The sequence below is a fragment of the Brachypodium distachyon genome, chromosome 4, assembly GCF_000005505.3.
Source record: "Brachypodium distachyon strain Bd21 chromosome 4, Brachypodium_distachyon_v3.0, whole genome shotgun sequence".
NCBI lineage: Eukaryota > Viridiplantae > Streptophyta > Magnoliopsida > Poales > Poaceae > Brachypodium > Brachypodium distachyon.
In genome coordinates, this window is record NC_016134.3 from 31,046,290 (window position 1) to 31,065,860 (window position 19,571).

The window sequence follows — 19,571 nt, forward strand, 5'->3', positions numbered from 1 at the left end:
TCCATGGAGACTCCCATGTCTGCTGATTCTGCCTGCAGACGCCCTGACAGAGTGGATTTGGGCCCCTCCTCGTCTGATGTCTCCAGGTCCGTGCGCTCCTACAGCGCGGTGGTTCGTGGCGAGCCTGACATGGCTTCGTCCTCGCGAGCGGCGGTGGCGGCGGGTGTGGGTTCAGCCCCGCGGCCCACGCTTGCTTCGGTGGTGGTCCGACCAGCCGCCGGGATTCCTATGGCGTCGAGACTGGGCGGCAGAGTGCTTGTGGAGGAACCGGTGGAGGAGGACTGGCACAGGGCATGCAACAAGCGGCCCCGGCGCAGTCAGCAGCTCAGCCCTGTTCTCCCGGCGAGGGTGGTCCGAAAGGACATGCCGCCGGACATGGCGGGTCGGTGTTTCAATTGCTTGGAGGAAGACCATGTTGTAAGAATATTTTGTGGCCAATGCAAATTATAGAATGATTCTTATAATAAAAGATTAGTGTGATGGATGCTAATATAATAGAGTAGGATTATGGGTTTTAATTCCCTCTTTTCTTCCTCTGTTTAATCTTCAATTTCATGGTGTACATGTATTAAAGAAAGTAGCACTTCTGCTAATTAAAGAATTGAACGGATGCATCAGTTGGCTTCAGCGCATGCACGTGATGAACTGACAAAGGCCACTCGCGCTGGACGCCTCCTCGCCGGAACGTCGCACCGTTCGCATGCAGCCATGCGGGAAGTTAGCACGTGATTAATTGGCATGCGACGGAAGCAGCCGGACGGCAATGGAGCGACGCGCCTGTTCGCTGGAAAGATGCGTCTGCCGGCCGAAGAGATGCGTCGGTCCATAGCATATAAAAGGAGCGCTGGTTGTCCGTTCTGTGTACACATCGATCAGAAGGATCACACACACCGAAAGACTGTTCTTCATCCATCAGAGGAACTTGTGAAGGGAAGAGGCAGAGAGAAGAAGAACGTACGCACGACGATGGCGTTAATCTCGCAAGGACTCGCAATGGAGCAAGGTACACTCGGATCATCATCGTTAAAATCTCTAGGACGTTTCTGTTGAATCATACGGTATTGCAAAATCCGTAAATAAAAGTCTATTCCGCTGACACTGTGTCTGAATAGGGGGCATGTGGCCACGGAGTGTCGTGCTGCTCGCAGTCCTCCGCAGGGACAACTGGCGCCCAAGCAAGTAGTCCGCCCTCTGGCTCGTCAACCGGCGGCGCCCCCTGCTGCTCGTGGGCAGGCGCCTGCAACCCCTGCTGCTCGCGGGCAGGCTCCTGCAGCCCCTCAGGCGATGGGTGGTCCGGTTGCTGCTGCACGCAGGCTGGAGCACTGGCTGCTCCTGCTGCTCCAACGCCGGTTGTGGACTTGTGGCTCCGCTCGTTCAGGCCACGGAGGTGCCGTTGGTGGGTGCTGCAGCGATGCGGCCGCGGTTGGAGTGCTGCATTGTGCCCAAGACGGCCGCCATGAACGAGGCAGAGGCGGTCCTTGCTCACAGTCTGGTTATTCATGTGGTTGGGGGTCGTGGAAAATGTGCCCGCTTCAACTGTGCGCGCATTGATTGCTAGATGTTGTGTACATCGGCATTGATGCAGAGGGCCAAAAGTGAAGCCTCTCGTTATATCTAAATGAGAAAAGAACGAAGAACTAGTCACAGGAGTAACAAAAATGCTAACTAAAGTGCAACAAAACAATTTTGGTGATGTGTCATGTTATTAATGAAAAAATAGAGGGTTGAAATAACTAGATATGTAACCATCACATCACACCTCTCAAATACAATGAATTTATAAAGCTAATAAATGAGGCTTTTATATTATCACAAATATGTTATACTAGCCGCTGTTGAAGTGACAAATTCTCACGCACTCGACGAGTATATATTAGGGATGGGCATATCTGACTTTTCACATTTTTCATCAGTAATGAGTAAAAAAAAGTCTGTATCCCTCAATTTTACCGAACACTCTCCTCGCTCAGCCTCTCTCTCCGCGCTGCCGCCGTCCTGGCCCTCCTCCAACGCGCCACCACCGCCTTCCCTGCCAGCGACGCCCTCGCCCTCCTCCAGCGTGCGCCGCCGACCTCGCCGCCGTTCTCGCCCTCCTCCAGCGCGCCACCGCCGCCTTCCCTGCCCGCGACGCCCTCGCCCTCCTCCAGCGCGCGCCGCCGCCTTCCCTGCCCGCGACGCCCTCGCCCTCCTCCAGCGCGCAGCGCCAACCTCGCCGCCCTCCTCCCAGCGCACCAAATCCGAGGAAGCTGCCTTCAAAGGAGCATGCCGTTCCCAGTAAATTCTTCATTGATCTCCTCCTTGGCCAGGTAAATACAAGCTTACCATGTATTTACCATGTATTTCTTCAAACTCCAGGAGAAGAGAAGTTCGAAGGGTAAAAAATTAGTTAGGAGAGGGACTGAGACCAAATCTTACTTCCAGTTCTGCCTTTTACTGTTGCTAATTTGCAGCCATTTTGATTCAGTTGTTTTGGCTTGCTAGGAAAAAAGCAAATAGGTGCCCAATATGCAAAACAATTGTCCAAATCTTAGAAAGTACTCCCTCCAATCCTAAATTGTTGTCGAAATATTACATGTATCTAGACGCATTTTAAGAATAGATACATCCATATTTGGGCAAATTTGAGTCAAGAATTTAGGATCGGAGGAATATTTCATTTTATATCTCTTTATGGTATTTGGGTTTCTAACTCATTATTCATAATTGTCTTAACTTCAACTTTTCAAGTATATCAGAGTAGAACAACTGAATCTTGATGGTTGATTACAGTGCTACAAAATACATTTCTAGTTGTACTCTCATCAAGTAAATATACATGTCATATGCAAAAACTTCCTTGTGTGCTACAATCTGTCCTAGTCCTTGCTCCTTTTAGTGTGTCTATTAAGTTTAATGACCAGCACTTACTTGGATAAAGATAAAAGAACTTGTTGCTTATTTGTTTCCGCATTTCTGTCAATATTTGTTAACTATAGTTCTGAGCTATTCATATAATTGGCAGGTTCTAACACTTTCTCCAGTTAGTGATCAGAGCTGACAAAACACTAATTCCATCAAGTGTTGGCATGTCCATACCTCTTGCTCCAGTGTTTCAGAATCCAAGGCCATGCTGGCATAAGAGAGCCGGGCGACAGCGACCCATGTCTGGTTCTAAGGTATGGATACGCCACAGATGCAACCTACAGTTCACATCTGTGCGTCGTCTTCTCGCTAAATGATTGGCACATAAGTCAATGTTTTTGGTTGTGTGCATCGACCGATGCAGAGGCCAAGAGTTCACCCTGATTTCCGAAAAAAAAGTCAATGTATTTTTCTTCTTAACCACTGAACTTTGTAATTGGATCTCTATTTAGTTTGATGTGTAGCAGTCAATTTTGTGAAGATGAAGCTGTCGCTGCTAGTTTGAGTTGTTGCTTAGATTAATTTGATTTGAAGTTTGGAGATGAGAATCGTGTAGCATTTCTTGAATGTCAAAACTATCTGATGATAATATGAATTTTTACTTGCCATTTCCCTGCATATATTTGTTGATCGCAGGTACTGGCAACTGATGTATAGAAGGGCATGAATAGAGAGAGCTTTCTTTTAACAACTGATGTATAGAAGGGCAAGAGATTGAGATCTTAAAATGCATCTATACATCACCAACTTAGTGTATATTTATTTGAAAACTAGTTGCAGCAAGCTTACAAACAATTAAGTTTTCAAATATATATACACTAAGTTGGTGATGTATAGATGCATTTTAAGATCTCAATCTCTTTGCCATTTCCATCCATGTCAAGAACAGACTTACATGAATTAAAGAAAAAACTGAAACTTCTGATCTTGTAAGAACTCACTAGATGAAAATATACAGAATTTGATGCCAAAATTGTCGTTGAACCATTTACAATTACAAGGGTACGCTGAAAGATCAACTCCTCGCTTGCGTGATCTGGCATGTGCTAATCTTGCCTAGAGCTACTGCCTCATCAAAAGAGCACCTTCAGCACTTGGAGAACCAAAGTAAATATTTACATGAGCTCGCTACGTTGCCAGCTTGAAAATTTACTTCGTGGAGAGCCTCTGTGCAGGTGCGTCGGAAGACATTAAAACAAGTTCATCAATCTGGCAGACTAAAGGAAGCATGGATCACCTGAAATTACACGGACATATTAGCAACTAGAGGTCGAACATTGAGACGTTAAATACAACTGATGATATGAATGATAAAATGATAAGGACACTTCAAGAAGCCAAAGAATCAGCTCGCATACCATTGCAACCATTTCTTCACTCTGAATAAATGATTGCTAGATGCCGTAAGTATCACAGGATACATCAAAACTATTGCAAGCTGTTAGCATAAATCTTGTGCTTGACTGATCATACATAGATTGATCACTATTCTCAATCTTCCATATCATATACATTTCAGATCTTAAGTCTAATGGTTGAAAGATGATCTCCCTGATCTCACTTGAAGTAGATTGCACAGAACACACTCATAAGGTGGCAGATGGAATTGCTTTTTCTGAAGCATTGCTTTGGTGTTTACCATGTATTGCAGTCAAGAGATCATCTTCATACAACATACTTAAAGGGTCATTTAGTCTATCAACCAGACAACAATGACTTTATGTAAGACAATTTGCAGAATATGAAACCTCTTATAACTACCTGTTAAGGTGTGTAGTATTTGTATCGTAATTTTTTATAAAATACTTCTACTAACATAGTAGAGCGTTGTGTTCTACTAAAATGAGGGTTCACGAAGTTAATGTATCCTCCAGGGTAACACAACTCGTACATGTATTCAGGAGTTAAGCAAGAAGCTTACCAAAAGCAAATGCCAATATACCCAAATAATACTGAAAATGATCAGAATCAGAATGCTGAAACTCCTTGAAATGTTCTTGCCTGCTTTGCAAATGGACAAATTTCTGAAAAAAAAAGAAGATATTTCAAAAGTACCCAATGTAAACCAGGAAGAGTACGTTAGGTCCTGATGGTAAGAAAGGGAAGGTTGCGGCGTGGACTGGGACGAGGAGGCTGGCACGAACGCGTGGGAGGAGGAGGGGGGGTGGCGGCTGGTACGAGGGTAACTGGGAATAGGACAGCTGCGGCTTGATCGCGATGGGAATGAAGGCGGTGGCGCAGTCTAGATGGGGTTAGGGCGGCGGCTCAGTCGCGGTGGGGATGAAAGCGGCGACGCAGGATGGGAGGAGGATGGATGCTGAATGCCTGTGAAGAGGACAGCGGCGGAGGGAGCTCTGAGAGGCGGTCTGCAGCGGCGGCGGCTGCCGGTCGTGCGAGAGCTCAAGCGCATCGACGGCCGACGGGGGAGAAGGGGGAAACTAGAAAACTGTTCGGGATCTTTTTTTTCTGATAGTTGTTGAATTACGTTTTTGCCCTTGTTTCTGAATACTCCATCCTGATACTCCTCATCTCCCAATTGGAGTATTAGTGAGTATCAACTAATCTGAACCCTTGGATCTAAAAAATGAACGGCCCAAATTAATTTTGGGGTACTGTAGAAGAGCTCATTGAAGTAGTAACATAGACTAGTAACATATGCATGTTACTAGCTTATGTTACTCCCAAATATGACCAGACTAATCTTTCAGGCCAGTATACAAGGAAACATGGACATTAATTGGATGAATTGAATTACCGTGCCACAGAATCGCGAGGTGATGTGAGCACAGATGGAAGCAACAACACATCACCAGCTGATACTGCTTGCTGTCAACAGAAAAGCAGTGGAGAGGTGAGTACCCAAATTAATGCTGACGTGGTCAGATAAATTAAACAAAAAATAGTTTCAGTTGAGTACAAACCTGTTCCCTGCACAGGGTCCAGCCTGTAAGTCTGTACGGAGAAATGAGGAATGAATCAACATCAAAATCGTGGAACAAATAAACAGGGAAAAGGTCTGATGCATGTGTCAAAAAAACCTGTTGAGCAAAGGGAGGGGTTGGCAGTGAAGATATGCTACAGGTGTGAATTACCTGGACATGGTATCAAAGAGTGCAAGACTGTTTTATTCTGTGTGGTATGTGGAAAGGAAACTCATATGGTTACTAAGTGTGTGATGCATACGCAAGCTAAACCTGTTGCTCAACTAGTTGGGAGTGCAGCTGATGGGTTTCAAATTTTTGTTGCTCCAGTTACTAAGAAGGCAACTGTTGAATCTAAAGATGCTATGGCTTTAGTTAGTGTACACTTTGGGGAGATCTCTGCAGAGCAGATGGTTAATGCCTTCAATAGAATGTTTCAGTGGGGTTGGGCATGGTCAGCCAAACCTTTTGCCCCCGGCAGTTTCCTTATGAGGTTTCCTTCAGTTCAGAAGATAGATGAGATTAACCAGTTTAATGATTTCTGTCTGGTTGGTGAAAGAGCTGAAGTGATGGTGTCTCGATGGTCTCCTGAAAATTTTGCTCAATTCAAATTGACTTCTGTTTGGGTGAAGGTTTCTGGTTTACCTGATTCTCTGCTTAATTATCAAGGGTTCTGTATGGCTGGGTCTATTCTGGGAACTGTGCAAGAAGTTGATATGATAACCTACAGGAAAATGGATGTTATCAGAGTGAGAGTTGGGGTCATGGATCATAGGAAAATTCCTGAATGGGGGCCTTTGACAGTAGATCTTTTTATATACAGAGTTTACTTTCAGCTTGAGCAGGTGGTGGAGCTGGGAGGGCCTATGATTAGTGGCTTGCTGGTGAAAAGGGCTTCTGAACAGCATCCTACAGAGGCTGAGCAACGAGCTGGTAGGGAATTAAAGAGGCAAAGAAGTACTCAAGAAAATCAGATGAGTCAAGAGGGTGGGAAAGACAATACTGCTGTAGGAGATGTCACCAATGACAAGTTTTCAGATATGGAGGAAGATGGTCTTCTATCTAGTCAACCTGATCTTAATGGTTTAGCTCTAACTAGTCACCAGGCTGGGAAGTTAGATGGTCATGCTTTGGATCAACATAGTAGGGGAAGTGAGTCTGCTATTGATATGATCAACAGTAAGTTTGCTACAGCTGCAGAGAAGATTGATAATCTAGAATGTTCTGAGGATGAATCTGAGCCACAAAGCCCTACCCAATTTGCTAGAGATTGTGGTTTGGGGACTCAAGCTATTAATGAGATGAATAGTATGGATTATAATGTGGAATCTCCTGAGCATATAATCCCCATTTGCACTCCAGAAGGGCAAAAGGGTGATAATGTTACTCCAATGAAGAATTATGCTGCTACAGTTATGAGTGGTCAGGAGGGGCGCTGGGAAGCAGCTTGCTCTAGTCAAGGATGGAAAGGCTAAGAAACTTGCTGCTGTTGATGAAGGGAATAGGCGTAGAAGCAATAGGAATATTCATGACGACAAAGCTACTCTGGACAAAGCCATGGACAGGGCTAAGGTCAAGAATCTTGATGCTGGTAAAGGTAATAAATCTCCAACATTGTTCCCTACTGTACTTTCTACACATAATGATATTCTGGTAGATATTGCTAATAAATTAGGTGTTCAACTAGGTAGTTCTGAAACTGAGGTGGATGACAACCTTAATGTCATCAAGGAGCTTGAACAAGCTAGAACAGTTATGTTTTTGAATAGTACCAAACTAAGTAATGATAAGGTACAGTTACATGAAGATCTGGTTAATAGTTTTGATCCTGAAACTTTGGAGAAGATGGATTCTTCTTCAGAGGATGAACATGAGGAAGATTTTGTAGAAATGTTTGAAGCTAGATTTAATTCCAGTGAGAGAAAGATGTCTGGTTACACTGGGGTTGCCAGTGTCAAACCAAAGATTAGGATTAGGAAAAATAGTAAACGAAAATATATCCATGCATGGTCTTGTTTGGAATGCTAGAGGTTTAGGGCAGTTAAGGAAAAAGAAGTTTCTTCAAGATACTATTAGGGACAGATGGTTAAGTTTTGTTGGAATACAGGAAACTAAGAAAGTAGACTTCCAATTGGAATGGTTGAATTCTTTAACTGGTCATGATTTGTTTATTTGGCATTGGATTCCCTCTATTGGGCAATCTAGTGGTATCTTACTGGGAGTTAGTGAGTGCATGTATGAAATAGGGGAATGTGAAAAAGGGGATTATCATATTAGAATGCTTCTGCATGACAAATGTTCTGGCTTTAAATGTAATCTTGTTGTAGTTTATGGGGCCCCTCATTATAAAGATAAGGCAAAAAAATTGGTAGAATTGGTTCAAGTTTTGGGTTGTAATAGTTTTCCTTTCATGCTTGGAGGGGATAAAGGAATCAGACATTCTAAATGGTCTAATTTGTTTAATGGTATTATAGAGCATTGGGCTTTGCAAGAACTTGATTTATATGGTAGATCCTTTACTTGGTCCAACAATCAGGAGGACCCCCTTTTTGAAAAACTTGATAGAATCTTAGTAAGCTCTGGTTGGATTAGTACCCACCCTTTAGCTACTGTGATTGCTTTAAATAGAAGAGTTTCTGATCATAATAGTTTGCTTGTTACTTATGGTCTTTCAGCTGTACAAATTCATAGACCTTTTAAATTTGAATTAAGCTGGTTTTTACATCAAGGTTTGCATGCTATTGTCACTTCGGTTTGGAATGCTAAAATGCCTGGTATGAAATTTATAGATAAGTGGCAGAATAGAGCTAGAGAGATGAGGAAAGTTCTTAAGGGTTGGCACATTAATATTAGGGGCGCTAGTAAGAAGATTAAAGAGGACTTGGATATGAAAATTGATGCAATAGATAGGCAAAGTGAATTAAATGGCATGACTTTTGATATGAGGCATGCTAAGAGTCAACTTGAAAAACAAATAGATATCTTAGACAAGGAGGAAGAGCTGATTTGGTTCCAGAGATCTAAGGAAAAGGATCTTATGGAGGGTGATAGATGTACTGCTTATTTCATGGCTAGAGCTAGTAATAGAAGGAGGAAAACTAGGATCTTTCATTTACATCAGGAAGAAGGGGACATTACTGGAGACAAGAATATTCTGCATTATGCTACTAATTTTTATAAACAGTGATACTCTTAATATTACCCTGAAGATCCCTATAGATAAAGTTTTGGATGATGCTAACAGAACTATGTTAGAAGCTGAGTTTACCATGGAGGAAGTTAAATTTTCTGTTTTCAATATGGAGAAAAATAAAGCCCCTGGTCCTGATGGTTTCCCCATAGAATTTTACCAGAAGTTTTGGCATTTAATTAAGGCTGACTTGATGCATCTTTTTAAATTGTTTCATAGGGAAGTTGGATATTGATAGGATTAATTATGGTAATATTACTCTTTTACCTAAGGTGCAGGATGCTGATTGTATACAAAAGTATAGGCCTATTGTCTGTCCAATACTCCTGATTTTTTTTACTAAAACCTTGAATTGTAGAACTATGCTAGTAGCTGATAAAGCAATAGATGAAGTGCAATCTGCCTTCATCAAGGGTAGATTTATTTAGGATGATGTAGTGTTACTGCATGAAACTTTGCATGAAGTCACTAAGACCCATGCTGATGCAGTCCTTTTTAAGGTTGATTTTGAAAAAGCGTATGATAAGGTTAGTTCGAGCTGCCTTCTCAATGGTTTACAGATGAAAGGCTTCCCAGAACAGTTTATTAAGATGGTAATGCAGATTGTTACCGGGGGTAGTGAAGGGATAGTGGTAACTGACATGTTGGGTCCTTACTTTAAAACTAAGAAAGGACTCAGGCAGGGGGATCCTTTCTCTCCTTTATTGTTTAAATTGGTGGTAGATGTGCTTAATTTTTACTTAAGAGGGCTCAAAAACAAGGTCTAATTAAAGGTTTAATTCCTAGACTAGTTCCTGGTGGTCTGAATATGCTTCAGTATGCTGATGATACTATTTTTTTGTTTGATGGGAATCTAGAAGGAGTTAGGAACCTCAAATTTCTGCTCTGTATCTTTGAACATATCACTGGTTTAAAGATTAATTTTCATAAAAGCGAAGTCTACTGTTTTGGTAATGCTGTAAATAATAGTGAGACCCTGTCTCAGATTTTTACTTGTAAGATTGGTACAGTTCCATTTAAATATCTTGGTATACCTGTGCATAATAAACATTTAAGTAATGCTGATTGGAAAGATACAGAAGGTAAAGTTGAGAAGAAATTAGGTTGCTGGAAAGGCAAATTACTTTCCAATGGAGGACGCTTGACTCTTTTAAATTCTAGTTTAACACATGTTCCTTCTTATATGATGTCACTTTATGTTTTGCCTAAAGGTGTTAAGAAACATATAGACTATTTTAGAACTAGGTTACTTTGGCAAGAAGATCAAGGTGTAAAAAAGTATCATCTTGTGAGTTGGCAGATTGTATGCCAACCCAAAGAGCAAGGTGGTTTGGGTGTTGTTAACTTAACTGCTAAAAATATATTAGTTATTTGGGTAAATGGATTTGGAGATAGAACATGAGAATGGTCTTTGGCAACATCTCTTAAGAAATAAATATGTGAAGAAAGGTACACTTGGTCAATGTGGTAGAAAAACAGGGCAATCTCAATTCTGGAATGGTTTGATGCAGGTTAAAGATTTATTTTCTCAGTTCTGTACTAAGAAAATAGGGAATGGTAAAAGGACCAGGTTTTGGAAAGATCAATGGCTAGGACCCTCTAGTTTACAGCATAGATATCCTAGGCTTTATTGCATTTCTATGAATCAAGACATTAATGTATTTGATGCTAATCGCAGTAACGTACAGATCCTCTCTTTTAGAAGAAATTTTACTACTGATACCTATATGATGTGGCAAGATTTACAGAATCATTGTTCTACTATAAGGCTTACTAGTGGGGAGGATAAATGTCATTGGTTTCTAGAGAAAAATGGTGTGTTTTCTGTTCGTTCTTTCTATAATGCATTAGTTACCCGTAGGATTAGATTTCCTTTTAGACAGTTCTGGAAACTTAAAATGCACTGAAGATTAAAGTATTCATGTGGTTGATTCATCGAAAGGGTATCTTGACTAGAGATGTTCTGTTGCATAGGGGGTGGAAAGGACCTAAGGAATGTGTTTTCTGTGGACAGGTAGAAAGCATTAATCATCTTTTCCTTGAATGCCAAATTACTAAATTTGTTTGGACTACCATAAGCTATGCTTTTGGTATTAGGCAGCGTCCTAGTTCTATGCAACAATTACATACCTGGGTTTGTGGCTTTCCTCTTTCAATTCGAGCTAGTGTAACTATTGGTATGGTTGCTCTCTGTTGGTCAAGGAATTGTTCTTAAAGATCCTGCTAACTTGGTGTTTTCTCTTTGTCACTGGTTGGAATTTTTGGCTGGATTACAAAAGCATAAGATCCGGCGCCTTTCGCTGTATATTGCGATGGTCCTCAAGACTGTGATGGCTGACGCTATGAACAAGACTCACGGATGGGGGGCGTTGAGGTGCCTGGAACATTGATACCTGGCTTCTTCTATTGTGTTAGCTTGTTACTGGATCTGGGAGTTTCTCCTGAAGTTTGTTTTTCAGTTTGGTTATGCTCTAGCGGTTCATAGCTCGGGCGTGTGTCCCGGCTGTGGTTTATTTTTGTTGCTTGACTGTTGAACTGTGGACATGCACGATGCGGTTTCTTGAATGAAATCGGGAGCAAGGCTCCTTTCTCTAAAAAAAATATAGAGAATAAGGGGTAAATTTACATTTTACAAACAGCCTGATAGATTACTAGAGAGCATGCCCCCAATGCTCGGATTTTATGGTACCACAAACAAGTAAAAATACTTCGGCGTCAGACCAAGCAAGTTCGGTAAATAAAGGTGACACCCACCACAATGGCTAGTTTTTGTTTTGATTGTTGTTACGCAAAATGTTCCAAACTGCAGTGACTCTGCCACAGAATATTTTATTTTTGACTCCTTGAAATCTAGACTCGAATAAGTAGTTTGAATGAAAGAAAGTGAAGCATTACAGGATTTTCAGCACTCAAAATGCCATGTCATCTTAAAACAATTTTCAGCTTAACAAGGCAATCTCAGGTCTGTGGTGTCAACAAATTAATGAGGTAAGTGCTGCTACTTACTTGACAGTTCTCCTCAGTCATCACTTCGAGGGTTAGCGGGGAATGGTCTGGAAAATTACATCGAGCTGCCATGGGAAATAAATGAGGATTATTACAGTATTCAGATATATAACAAATCAAAAGAGGAATGCTAAGTTACCTGTTCGAGCTACTGTCTGGTTCTGAACTCAAATGCCAAATCAGAATCCCGGAACTGAAGCCGGTCATTATTCACTGCAGTTTGTTACATCAACTTTGCTGTGTGCGCCATGCTTCCAAAAACTGGGTTCGAACACCTTCATTCTCAAGTGCTCAGCGTCATACCATCTCTTTGCTTCTGCATAAATGCTTGACACCATGATGACACCCCCATCATCGATTGGCATCAACTGATGAAGTTCGTGAAAAGCCTTATTAGCAAGGTCGATGTGCCCGTGTAACCGGCATGCAGCCAACACCATCTTCCACAGCACAGAGTTTGCCTTCAAAGGCATATCACTGATCATATGATAGGCTTCTGCAACTTTCCTGCAGCGTCAGAGCCTATCTATCATGCAGCCATAGTGCTTCATATTCGGCGCAATTTTGTAGTCTTCAGTCATGCTACAAAAATATGATCTTGCCTCGTTCACTAGGCCACTGTGGCTGCAGGCAGTCAAGATACCGAGAAATGTGACATGGTCAATACCTTGCTTACAGCTCCCAATTAACTTATTTCCAGCAATTGCCATTGGTGGCATCCTGCACCTGCAAATGATGCACACCTCATCGATGTTGAGCACCAGAGGTGTATGTACAGATTGAACAAGAGTAGGTAAACAAACTCATTTCACACATTTTGTTTCGGTGTCACAAAGGCTGTAAAAAGAATGGAATTGTAGCAGTGTCAAGGAAAATTTAGCGAGGCTCCTTTTCATATACTCCCTCCGTCCAACAAAGGATGTCTCAACTTTGACTAAATTTGAATGCATCTATACACTAAGACATGTCTAGATACATCCAAATTTTGACAAACTTGAGACATCTTTTGTTGGACGGAGGGAGTATTTTTTAATATTCTTTGAAGAATGTAGCAGTAACTAACTAAATACCTTGCCACAAAATCAACAGACAACAGAGCCCCTGAAATAGGCTTCGCAGTGGTTTTCGAAACTGTGATGCTGACTCCTCCGAAAAAAGAACTGAAACAGTTTCTCCAGACCATCAAAACATAGCCAGATTCAGTAAGTTCAGCAAACAAAAGTGACACCGCCAAAATGGCCAGTTTTCGTTTTGATTGTTTGTAAACAAGGTGTTTCTTTGAAAACTGTGATGCTTACTCCTCCAAAACTAGAACTGAAATAAGCAATCCGACTGAAAGAAAATGAAGCTTAATTTTCAAGGGTTTTGGAACGCCACACCGTTAAAACAGGCAATTTTCAGCTCAACGGGCCATCTCAAGTATGATGTGTCAAAAGATTAAGGAGCTCAGAACGGTTACGAACTTGCCAGTTTTCTTGGGTCTTCACTTGGAGGATCAGAAGCGATAACGGTCTAGAATATTACATCAAGGTGCAACTGAAAAGATGAAGATTATGATTGTCACTCACAGTATTCAGATATATGACACAGCCAAAAGGAGGAATGCTCAGTTACCTGTTGGAGCTGCGGTCTGGCTGTAAACTGAATTCGCCAGATTAGGCTCCTGGAATTGAAGCCGGTCATTGTCTTCTCCAGTTTGTGGCAGCGAATATTTACTATGTTGCATCAACCTGACTATGTGCGGCATGCTTCCAAACACCAGGTTCAATCACCTTCGTTCTTAGATGCTCGACAACATCCCATCTCTTTGCTTCTGCATAAACATTTGATACTGTGATGACATCCCCGTCGTCAATTGGCATCAACTGATGCAGTTCATGAAATGCCTTGTTAGCAAGGTCAATGTGCCCGTGCACTCGGCATGCAGCCAACACCATCTTCCACAGCACACAATTTGCCTTCACAGGCATATGATTGATCATTTGATAAGCTTCCGCAACTTTCCCACAGCGGCAGAGCATATCTACCATGCAGCCATAGTGCTTCACACCCGGCACAATTTTGTAGTCTTCAGTCATGCTACGAAAGTACACTCTCCCCTCATCCACCAGGCCACCGTGGCTGCAGGCAATCAAGACACCGAGAAATGTGACATGGTCAGGCTCAACTCTCATGGCATCGAAGAGCTCCAGAGCCTTGCGTGAGTAGCCGTGGACCGAGAACCCAACGATCATCGCATTCCAGCACGTAATGTCCCTGGTTGACATGCTTTCGAAGAGCTGCCTGGCAAGCTCCAGACTGCCACATTTCGCGTACATATCGACGAGCGCGTTGCCGACATAGCCGTCAGCCACAACTCCCTTGCTGCCAATATAACCGTGGACACCCTTCCCTAGTTCAAGCTCGCCAATCTCCGCACATGCCCCGAGAACCGACACAAGCGTCAGCTCGGTCGGCTCAACTCCACTGTCCTGCATCTCCCGGAAGACCTCCAACGCTTGCACATACCTCCCAAGCTTCGTGTAGCCACCGATCAGAGAGTTCCATGACACAGCGTCCCTACCAGGCATCTCCCTGAACACCCTCGCCGCCGCCTCCATATCACCGACCCTCGCGTGCCGTGTTATCTCCGCGTTCCACCATGACACGCTCCTCTCAGGCATTTCCCGAGACAACAGCTCCACACCATGCAAGTCCCCCGTGGCGCCATGTGCGGCTACGAGCGCGTTCCAGGAGACGGCGTTCCTTGCAGGCATCCCGTCGAACACCTTCCGGGCGTCCCCGAGCCGGCCCAGCTTGCCGTACATGGACACGAGCGCGTTCTGCACGTACCGGTCCCCGCCGCAGCCCAGCTTGAGCACGCGGCCGTGGAGCTCCATGCCCTTGGAGACGAATCCCTCTCCGCCGCCGTCAGCGGCGGCGCAGAGGCCGAAGGCGCGGGCGCAGGACTTGAGGAGGGCGGGGAAGGCGGGGAGCGGGGTGGGGAGGGAGAGCCTGGAGACGCGGTTGAAGACGGCGAGCGAGGCGGCCGGGCACGGCGAGGAGGCGAGCGCGGAGATGGCCGGGGAGTAGAGCGGCGGGGAGAGGGCGCTTGGAGCGGCGGAGAGGAGGAGGGCGAGCGTCGACGCGGAGGAAGGCGGCAGGCGGGAGAGGAGCGCGCGGAGGAAGGCCGGGTGGTGGAGGAGCCCGTGCTTGAAGAGGACCGCGTGCAGCTGGTGCCCCGCGGCGGCGCTCCCCCGGCGGGGGAGAAGGCGCGAGGCGGCCGCCGGAGAGTTGGAGCGGCCCGGAGCAGGAGGCGGCGTCGGGTGCATGTGGAGCCACCGGACCCACGTGTCAGTGCCTAACGCTTTGCTGTAGGAGTGAGTAGGCCGTAGGATGAGTAGGCTGTAGCAGGAAGCTGGAGCGTGAGGTGGCTGACACGTCATTCCAATACAAGTCTTGACTCTTGAGAGAACAGTCCTAAATTCTTCTCTTCTTTGTTTTTTTCGGGTGAGATCCTAAATTTTTAGTTCAAATTTGAATTAAAACAACGACAACAATTCGCAATTAGAGGAAGTACTTAAAAGCTCTAAAAAAAATTCGGAAATAATTAAACATAAAAATAAAGGGTATGTATCTATCATGTCAACCAACATTGTTTAGAAATTATTTTTAGAAACATTTTAACTACAAATTTAATCCACAACATGGGAAAAAACAAATCATGCTATGAAATCGTAAGTTAATCTGCAGTATTGGTTAGTCATGACATGGTATGTATGTACTGTATAACGTGGGACATTTTTCTCAAGACCATGCATTGACCAAAAGTGTAGAGCGCATATAGATAATACATGCATGGCGACATTAACAGTAAAAGGTCATAGATTTGGTAATACCATCATTGCCATCCGAACGTTATTGTTAACGGCGGCAGGTGGAAGGAAGAAGACGACGACGGAGTATCTGCACCACCATTTATTGATCCTTGATGACTTGATTAACTTTCCATAGTCCCATGACCTAACACCTATGTGACACTCTCCCTACCCCTTGTCCATCGTTCTCCGGAAAAAGCACTCGGACAAATTTTATCTCAAAGTTGCCTCAGATACTCGAGAGATCTAAACAGACATGCTAACAACTTTTTATACCAGAACTGCATGACAAGACAAAAGTAACATGCATATCGTTCAAGCGTTAGTTAGCCATGTTACAACACTATATAAAGAAAAACAAACAATGCATCAGCAAGAAAAGCTTCACGCAGGCCACGTTTTCTTTTTTTTCGCCCAAAGACCACACAAAGAGAACATATATATACTAGCAGGTGTGTCCGCGCGTTGCTATGGGTCAACAAATCACAAACTATTTATTTTTATTTTATATGTAGACAACTCATGGCGCCGTTGAGGTCGGCATGCGGGTGTCATGGCGTCGGTTGTAAGACGGAGTAGGAGAAAATCGTGAAAAAAACTGAAGGAAAAAAAAATAACAGGCAGTGACATATTGGTCGTAATTTTAACAAAGTTAAACTACGGCGGCGACCGTGTGTATGTATATATGTATGTATGTATGTATATATATATATATATATATATATATATATATATATATATATATATATCCACAAATATGCAAATAAATAGATATTATTTAATATTCAAATTATTTCGGCTAATATTAGGTTATATGGTAAATTATGATTATCTTTTGCAGGATCTTATAAGGCTGGTGAGGCCAACGGAACTACCGACGGTTTTCGCAGTGATGTAATAATCCTACTCAGTACTCACCGTATTTATTACTATATTGCTTCAGGAGTAGCTAAGTTTATTTCCCTAAGCGTCTTTAGTCAGGTTTATATGGGTGATTTCTTATCGTCTTCCCAGGCAGTTCCACCCGAAGGGAACACTTCTCTACGGTTACAAGGTTCTCATTTCAACGCCACACACACACGGCTTAACAGAGAACTACACGCAGAGGTTTCTCTTATAGGATCCCTAGCATAAGCCCCCACCCGTATAAACATGCTAAAAAGACCGAGGGAAAAACAAAACTACTTCAATTCACAATATAGCTTACATACGGTTTTCCCTTTCGGGAACCCCCGAAGGGTTCACACAAAGATAAAGAAATTACCTTACTACCTTCCCAGTCTTATGTTACAAATGCCTTGATTACACAGACTTTATTACAGTGGGAAGTGGTACTACTACTACTAGAAAGCAGATAGTTTTCTGGCTAACTGCCCTGAACTACTTGCTGTTCTGAAGGCTTGTGTTGTGCTCGATGGTTGTGTGTCCTCCAATGCTGCAAAGAGCCTCCTTATATAGGCACCATGGCTGGCTCAAATAGTGCTCCCATGCATTATTTACTTCACCTTTCTCCATGTCCATGATGCAACTCCTTTATAGGTCTTTGTAGGTCCTAGGCTTCTTTTATAGCCTTTGGATGCATGCATGCATGGTGATAAGGGTCTTTTGGCCTGCCACTTCTCTTTGGTTGCATATGAACGTGGCTTCCTTCATCTTGGGAGTAGTCTTGTGTTTTAATGATAGTGTCTACGACACACTGCAGCCTTACTGTCTGCTTCCTTGGCTATTCTTCGTCTGCACACCATAAATCATAGGATCCCATGCATTTGTGATCTTGTATGCTGATGATGGGTCTTATATGCCTAATACATGCTAACGATGGCTCTTAAGATTTAATATTTTTAATTATTTATAATATTATTATTATTTTTATTTATTTATTTATTTATTTTATTTATTTATTTATTTTTATTTTTTTTCTATTTTTTTTTTCAATCATATTCAAATCAAATGATATTCTATCAACTATTCGGGGTAGGTATAGGTGTATATGTCCTCCCCGCCCGAATAATTGATAGTAATATCAATTAAAACTCTGGTTTTTGCCCGTGGCCTGCAATATCCATGTGATCATCTTCTGAAAGATTAAAATCAAATTTTGAAAGATTTAGTTCAATTTTTAAATCATGTTCTTTTTTCATTTCTTCAAATTTTTGCATGAGTTCAAGTCGTAATTCTTTGAAAATTTCTTCTTTTAACTCTTCTTTCCATATTTTTGAGGCATCTTCTAGTGCTTCGTTTATCTTCAGATCTATATATTCAGAGTCTAAAGGATCTACTCCTTTTATGAGGCAGTCTTTGTATGTTTGATATTTAGGAGATTCTTCTTCTTTTACCTTCTTTAATATTATTGTTTCTTCTTTTACATTCTTCGTATTTGATGAAGAAGAAATTTCTTCACCTTTGATCTTCTGGATATATTCTTTGGCTTTCGGTTCTATGTAATAATTTTCACCTATCATACCTCTTGCTCTACTCAATGCTTCATTGACATCAACATATTTCTTCCATGTTATGTCCTCTTTCCTTTTCCTTGCATCTAGCTTTTCTTTTATTATTTCTTCAAAAGTCATATATATTCCAGGTCTGATTCCATCAAATAGTACATATAATGGCTTATATTCTTGCACTGCAATGTTTGCTGATATTGGTAACTTCTTGTTCATCATATTGAAATATTCAGCTAGGCTATTCAGGATTGATAGCATATAGCCTTTTTCTTCTCTTTTATTATTATATTGGAACCAGAAATTATCAAGTATGCATTCTTGAATTTCATCGAGGGCAATATGTCCCTTAGGTTTAAATTTGAATGTATTCGGGGGAAATATTTTCAGAGTGTTTTCATTTCCAAAGGTGAATACTTCCACCCCATTGGGAAGCAATCCACGCTTCATTCCTGCAAGATTGATGAACGGGAGAATATGTCAGGTAAACAATTATCTTTTCCCTTAATATGCTCAAAAACAACTTTATATCCGTTTCCAGTTATGATATCTTCAAATAAAACCCATCTTCTAGTAGAACTTTTCTTACTATTGATTTGATTATAATATCTACATATTGCTTCACAATCAGTGCGTACTGTAAATTCTTTAAAGCCCAAGTATAGCCTAAACGCGTTTATTGCATGGACTACCGCGAGGATTTCTCTATCAATATTATTTACTGTTTTTAATTTATAACTTCCTGAGGCATACCTACATATCTTTTCTTCTGCCTTTGAAGAGTACTTATTGGGTTTTTGCTTTAATATAGCACCCCAACCTACTTTAGATGCATCGGTTTCGATTATAAAATAATAATCTTCTAATGGCAATTCTAAAGGTTTCAAATTTTTGACCTTTTCTTTTATGGCCTTGACTAACTTTATATCTTCAGAATTAAAATACCTTTGCCCATTCTTTCTTAATTTAGCATATAAAGGTCCAGCTAGTTTTGCTAGATTATCTATATAATTTCTTGCATAATTTACGATCCCTAGGAATTGTTGTAGAACCTTTTTATCATTCATAGAATCAGGAAATTGTAAAATTTTCTTTGCAATATGCTCTTGCAGATGTATTTTTCCTTCTCCTATTTCGTGCCCAAGAAAATTGATTTTCTCTTTACAAATCTCCATTTTCTTTTTAGATAATATTAGCCCATTTTGTTCTACCTTCCTAAAAAAGACTTCAAGGTGAGCAATATGCTCCT

The 19,571-nt window shown here is 42.0% G+C and overlaps 2 protein-coding genes across 18 annotated transcripts; one reads left to right on the forward strand and one right to left on the reverse strand.

The window, feature by feature from the left end:
* The first annotated feature begins 1,952 nt into the window (after nucleotides 1–1,952).
* On the forward strand, nucleotides 1,953–11,648 carry LOC112272544. 3 transcript variants are annotated; one of them, XR_002966590.1, is made up of 5 exons: nucleotides 1,953–2,306; nucleotides 3,002–3,155; nucleotides 5,610–5,752; nucleotides 5,838–7,419; nucleotides 11,292–11,648. XR_002966590.1 is itself a non-coding variant. In XM_024463686.1 (4 exons), the coding sequence occupies exon 4, from the start codon at nucleotides 5,873–5,875 to the stop codon at nucleotides 7,295–7,297; it is 1,425 nt and encodes a 474-aa protein (XP_024319454.1). In that variant the 5' UTR covers nucleotides 1,953–2,306; nucleotides 3,002–3,155; nucleotides 5,610–5,752; nucleotides 5,838–5,872; the 3' UTR covers nucleotides 7,298–11,648. The 3 variants fall into 3 exon arrangements, 1 of the variants encoding a protein (XP_024319454.1); XM_024463686.1 differs by having other exon boundaries at nucleotides 5,838–11,648; XR_002966591.1 differs by lacking the exons at nucleotides 1,953–2,306; nucleotides 3,002–3,155 and having other exon boundaries at nucleotides 5,136–5,752.
* On the reverse strand, nucleotides 3,749–15,360 carry LOC100824833 (pentatricopeptide repeat-containing protein At4g18840). Of its 15 annotated transcripts, none has more exons than XM_024463681.1 (10): nucleotides 13,633–15,360; nucleotides 13,482–13,554; nucleotides 13,089–13,178; nucleotides 12,833–12,855; nucleotides 12,158–12,744; nucleotides 12,019–12,083; nucleotides 5,823–5,853; nucleotides 5,657–5,727; nucleotides 4,823–4,925; nucleotides 3,749–4,138 (listed from the first exon to the last, which is right to left on the reverse strand). In XM_024463681.1, the coding sequence occupies exon 1, from the start codon at nucleotides 15,327–15,329 to the stop codon at nucleotides 13,734–13,736; it is 1,596 nt and encodes a 531-aa protein (XP_024319449.1). In that variant the 5' UTR covers nucleotides 15,330–15,360; the 3' UTR covers nucleotides 3,749–4,138; nucleotides 4,823–4,925; nucleotides 5,657–5,727; nucleotides 5,823–5,853; nucleotides 12,019–12,083; nucleotides 12,158–12,744; nucleotides 12,833–12,855; nucleotides 13,089–13,178; nucleotides 13,482–13,554; nucleotides 13,633–13,733. The 15 variants fall into 15 exon arrangements, with proteins under 15 accessions (XP_024319449.1, XP_024319448.1, XP_024319445.1 ...); XM_024463680.1 differs by having other exon boundaries at nucleotides 12,158–12,525; nucleotides 12,686–12,744; nucleotides 13,089–13,554; XM_024463677.1 differs by having other exon boundaries at nucleotides 12,158–12,600; nucleotides 12,686–12,744; nucleotides 13,089–13,554.
* Nucleotides 15,361–19,571: the final 4,211 nt, after the last annotated feature.

Coding starts and splice junctions, on each gene's coding strand:
- LOC112272544 (XM_024463686.1), top strand. CDS start 5,873: ATGAATCAACATCAAAATCGTGGAACAAATAAACAGGGAAAAGGTCTG.
- LOC100824833 (XM_024463684.1), bottom strand. CDS start 15,329: ATGCACCCGACGCCGCCTCCTGCTCCGGGCCGCTCCAACTCTCCGGCG.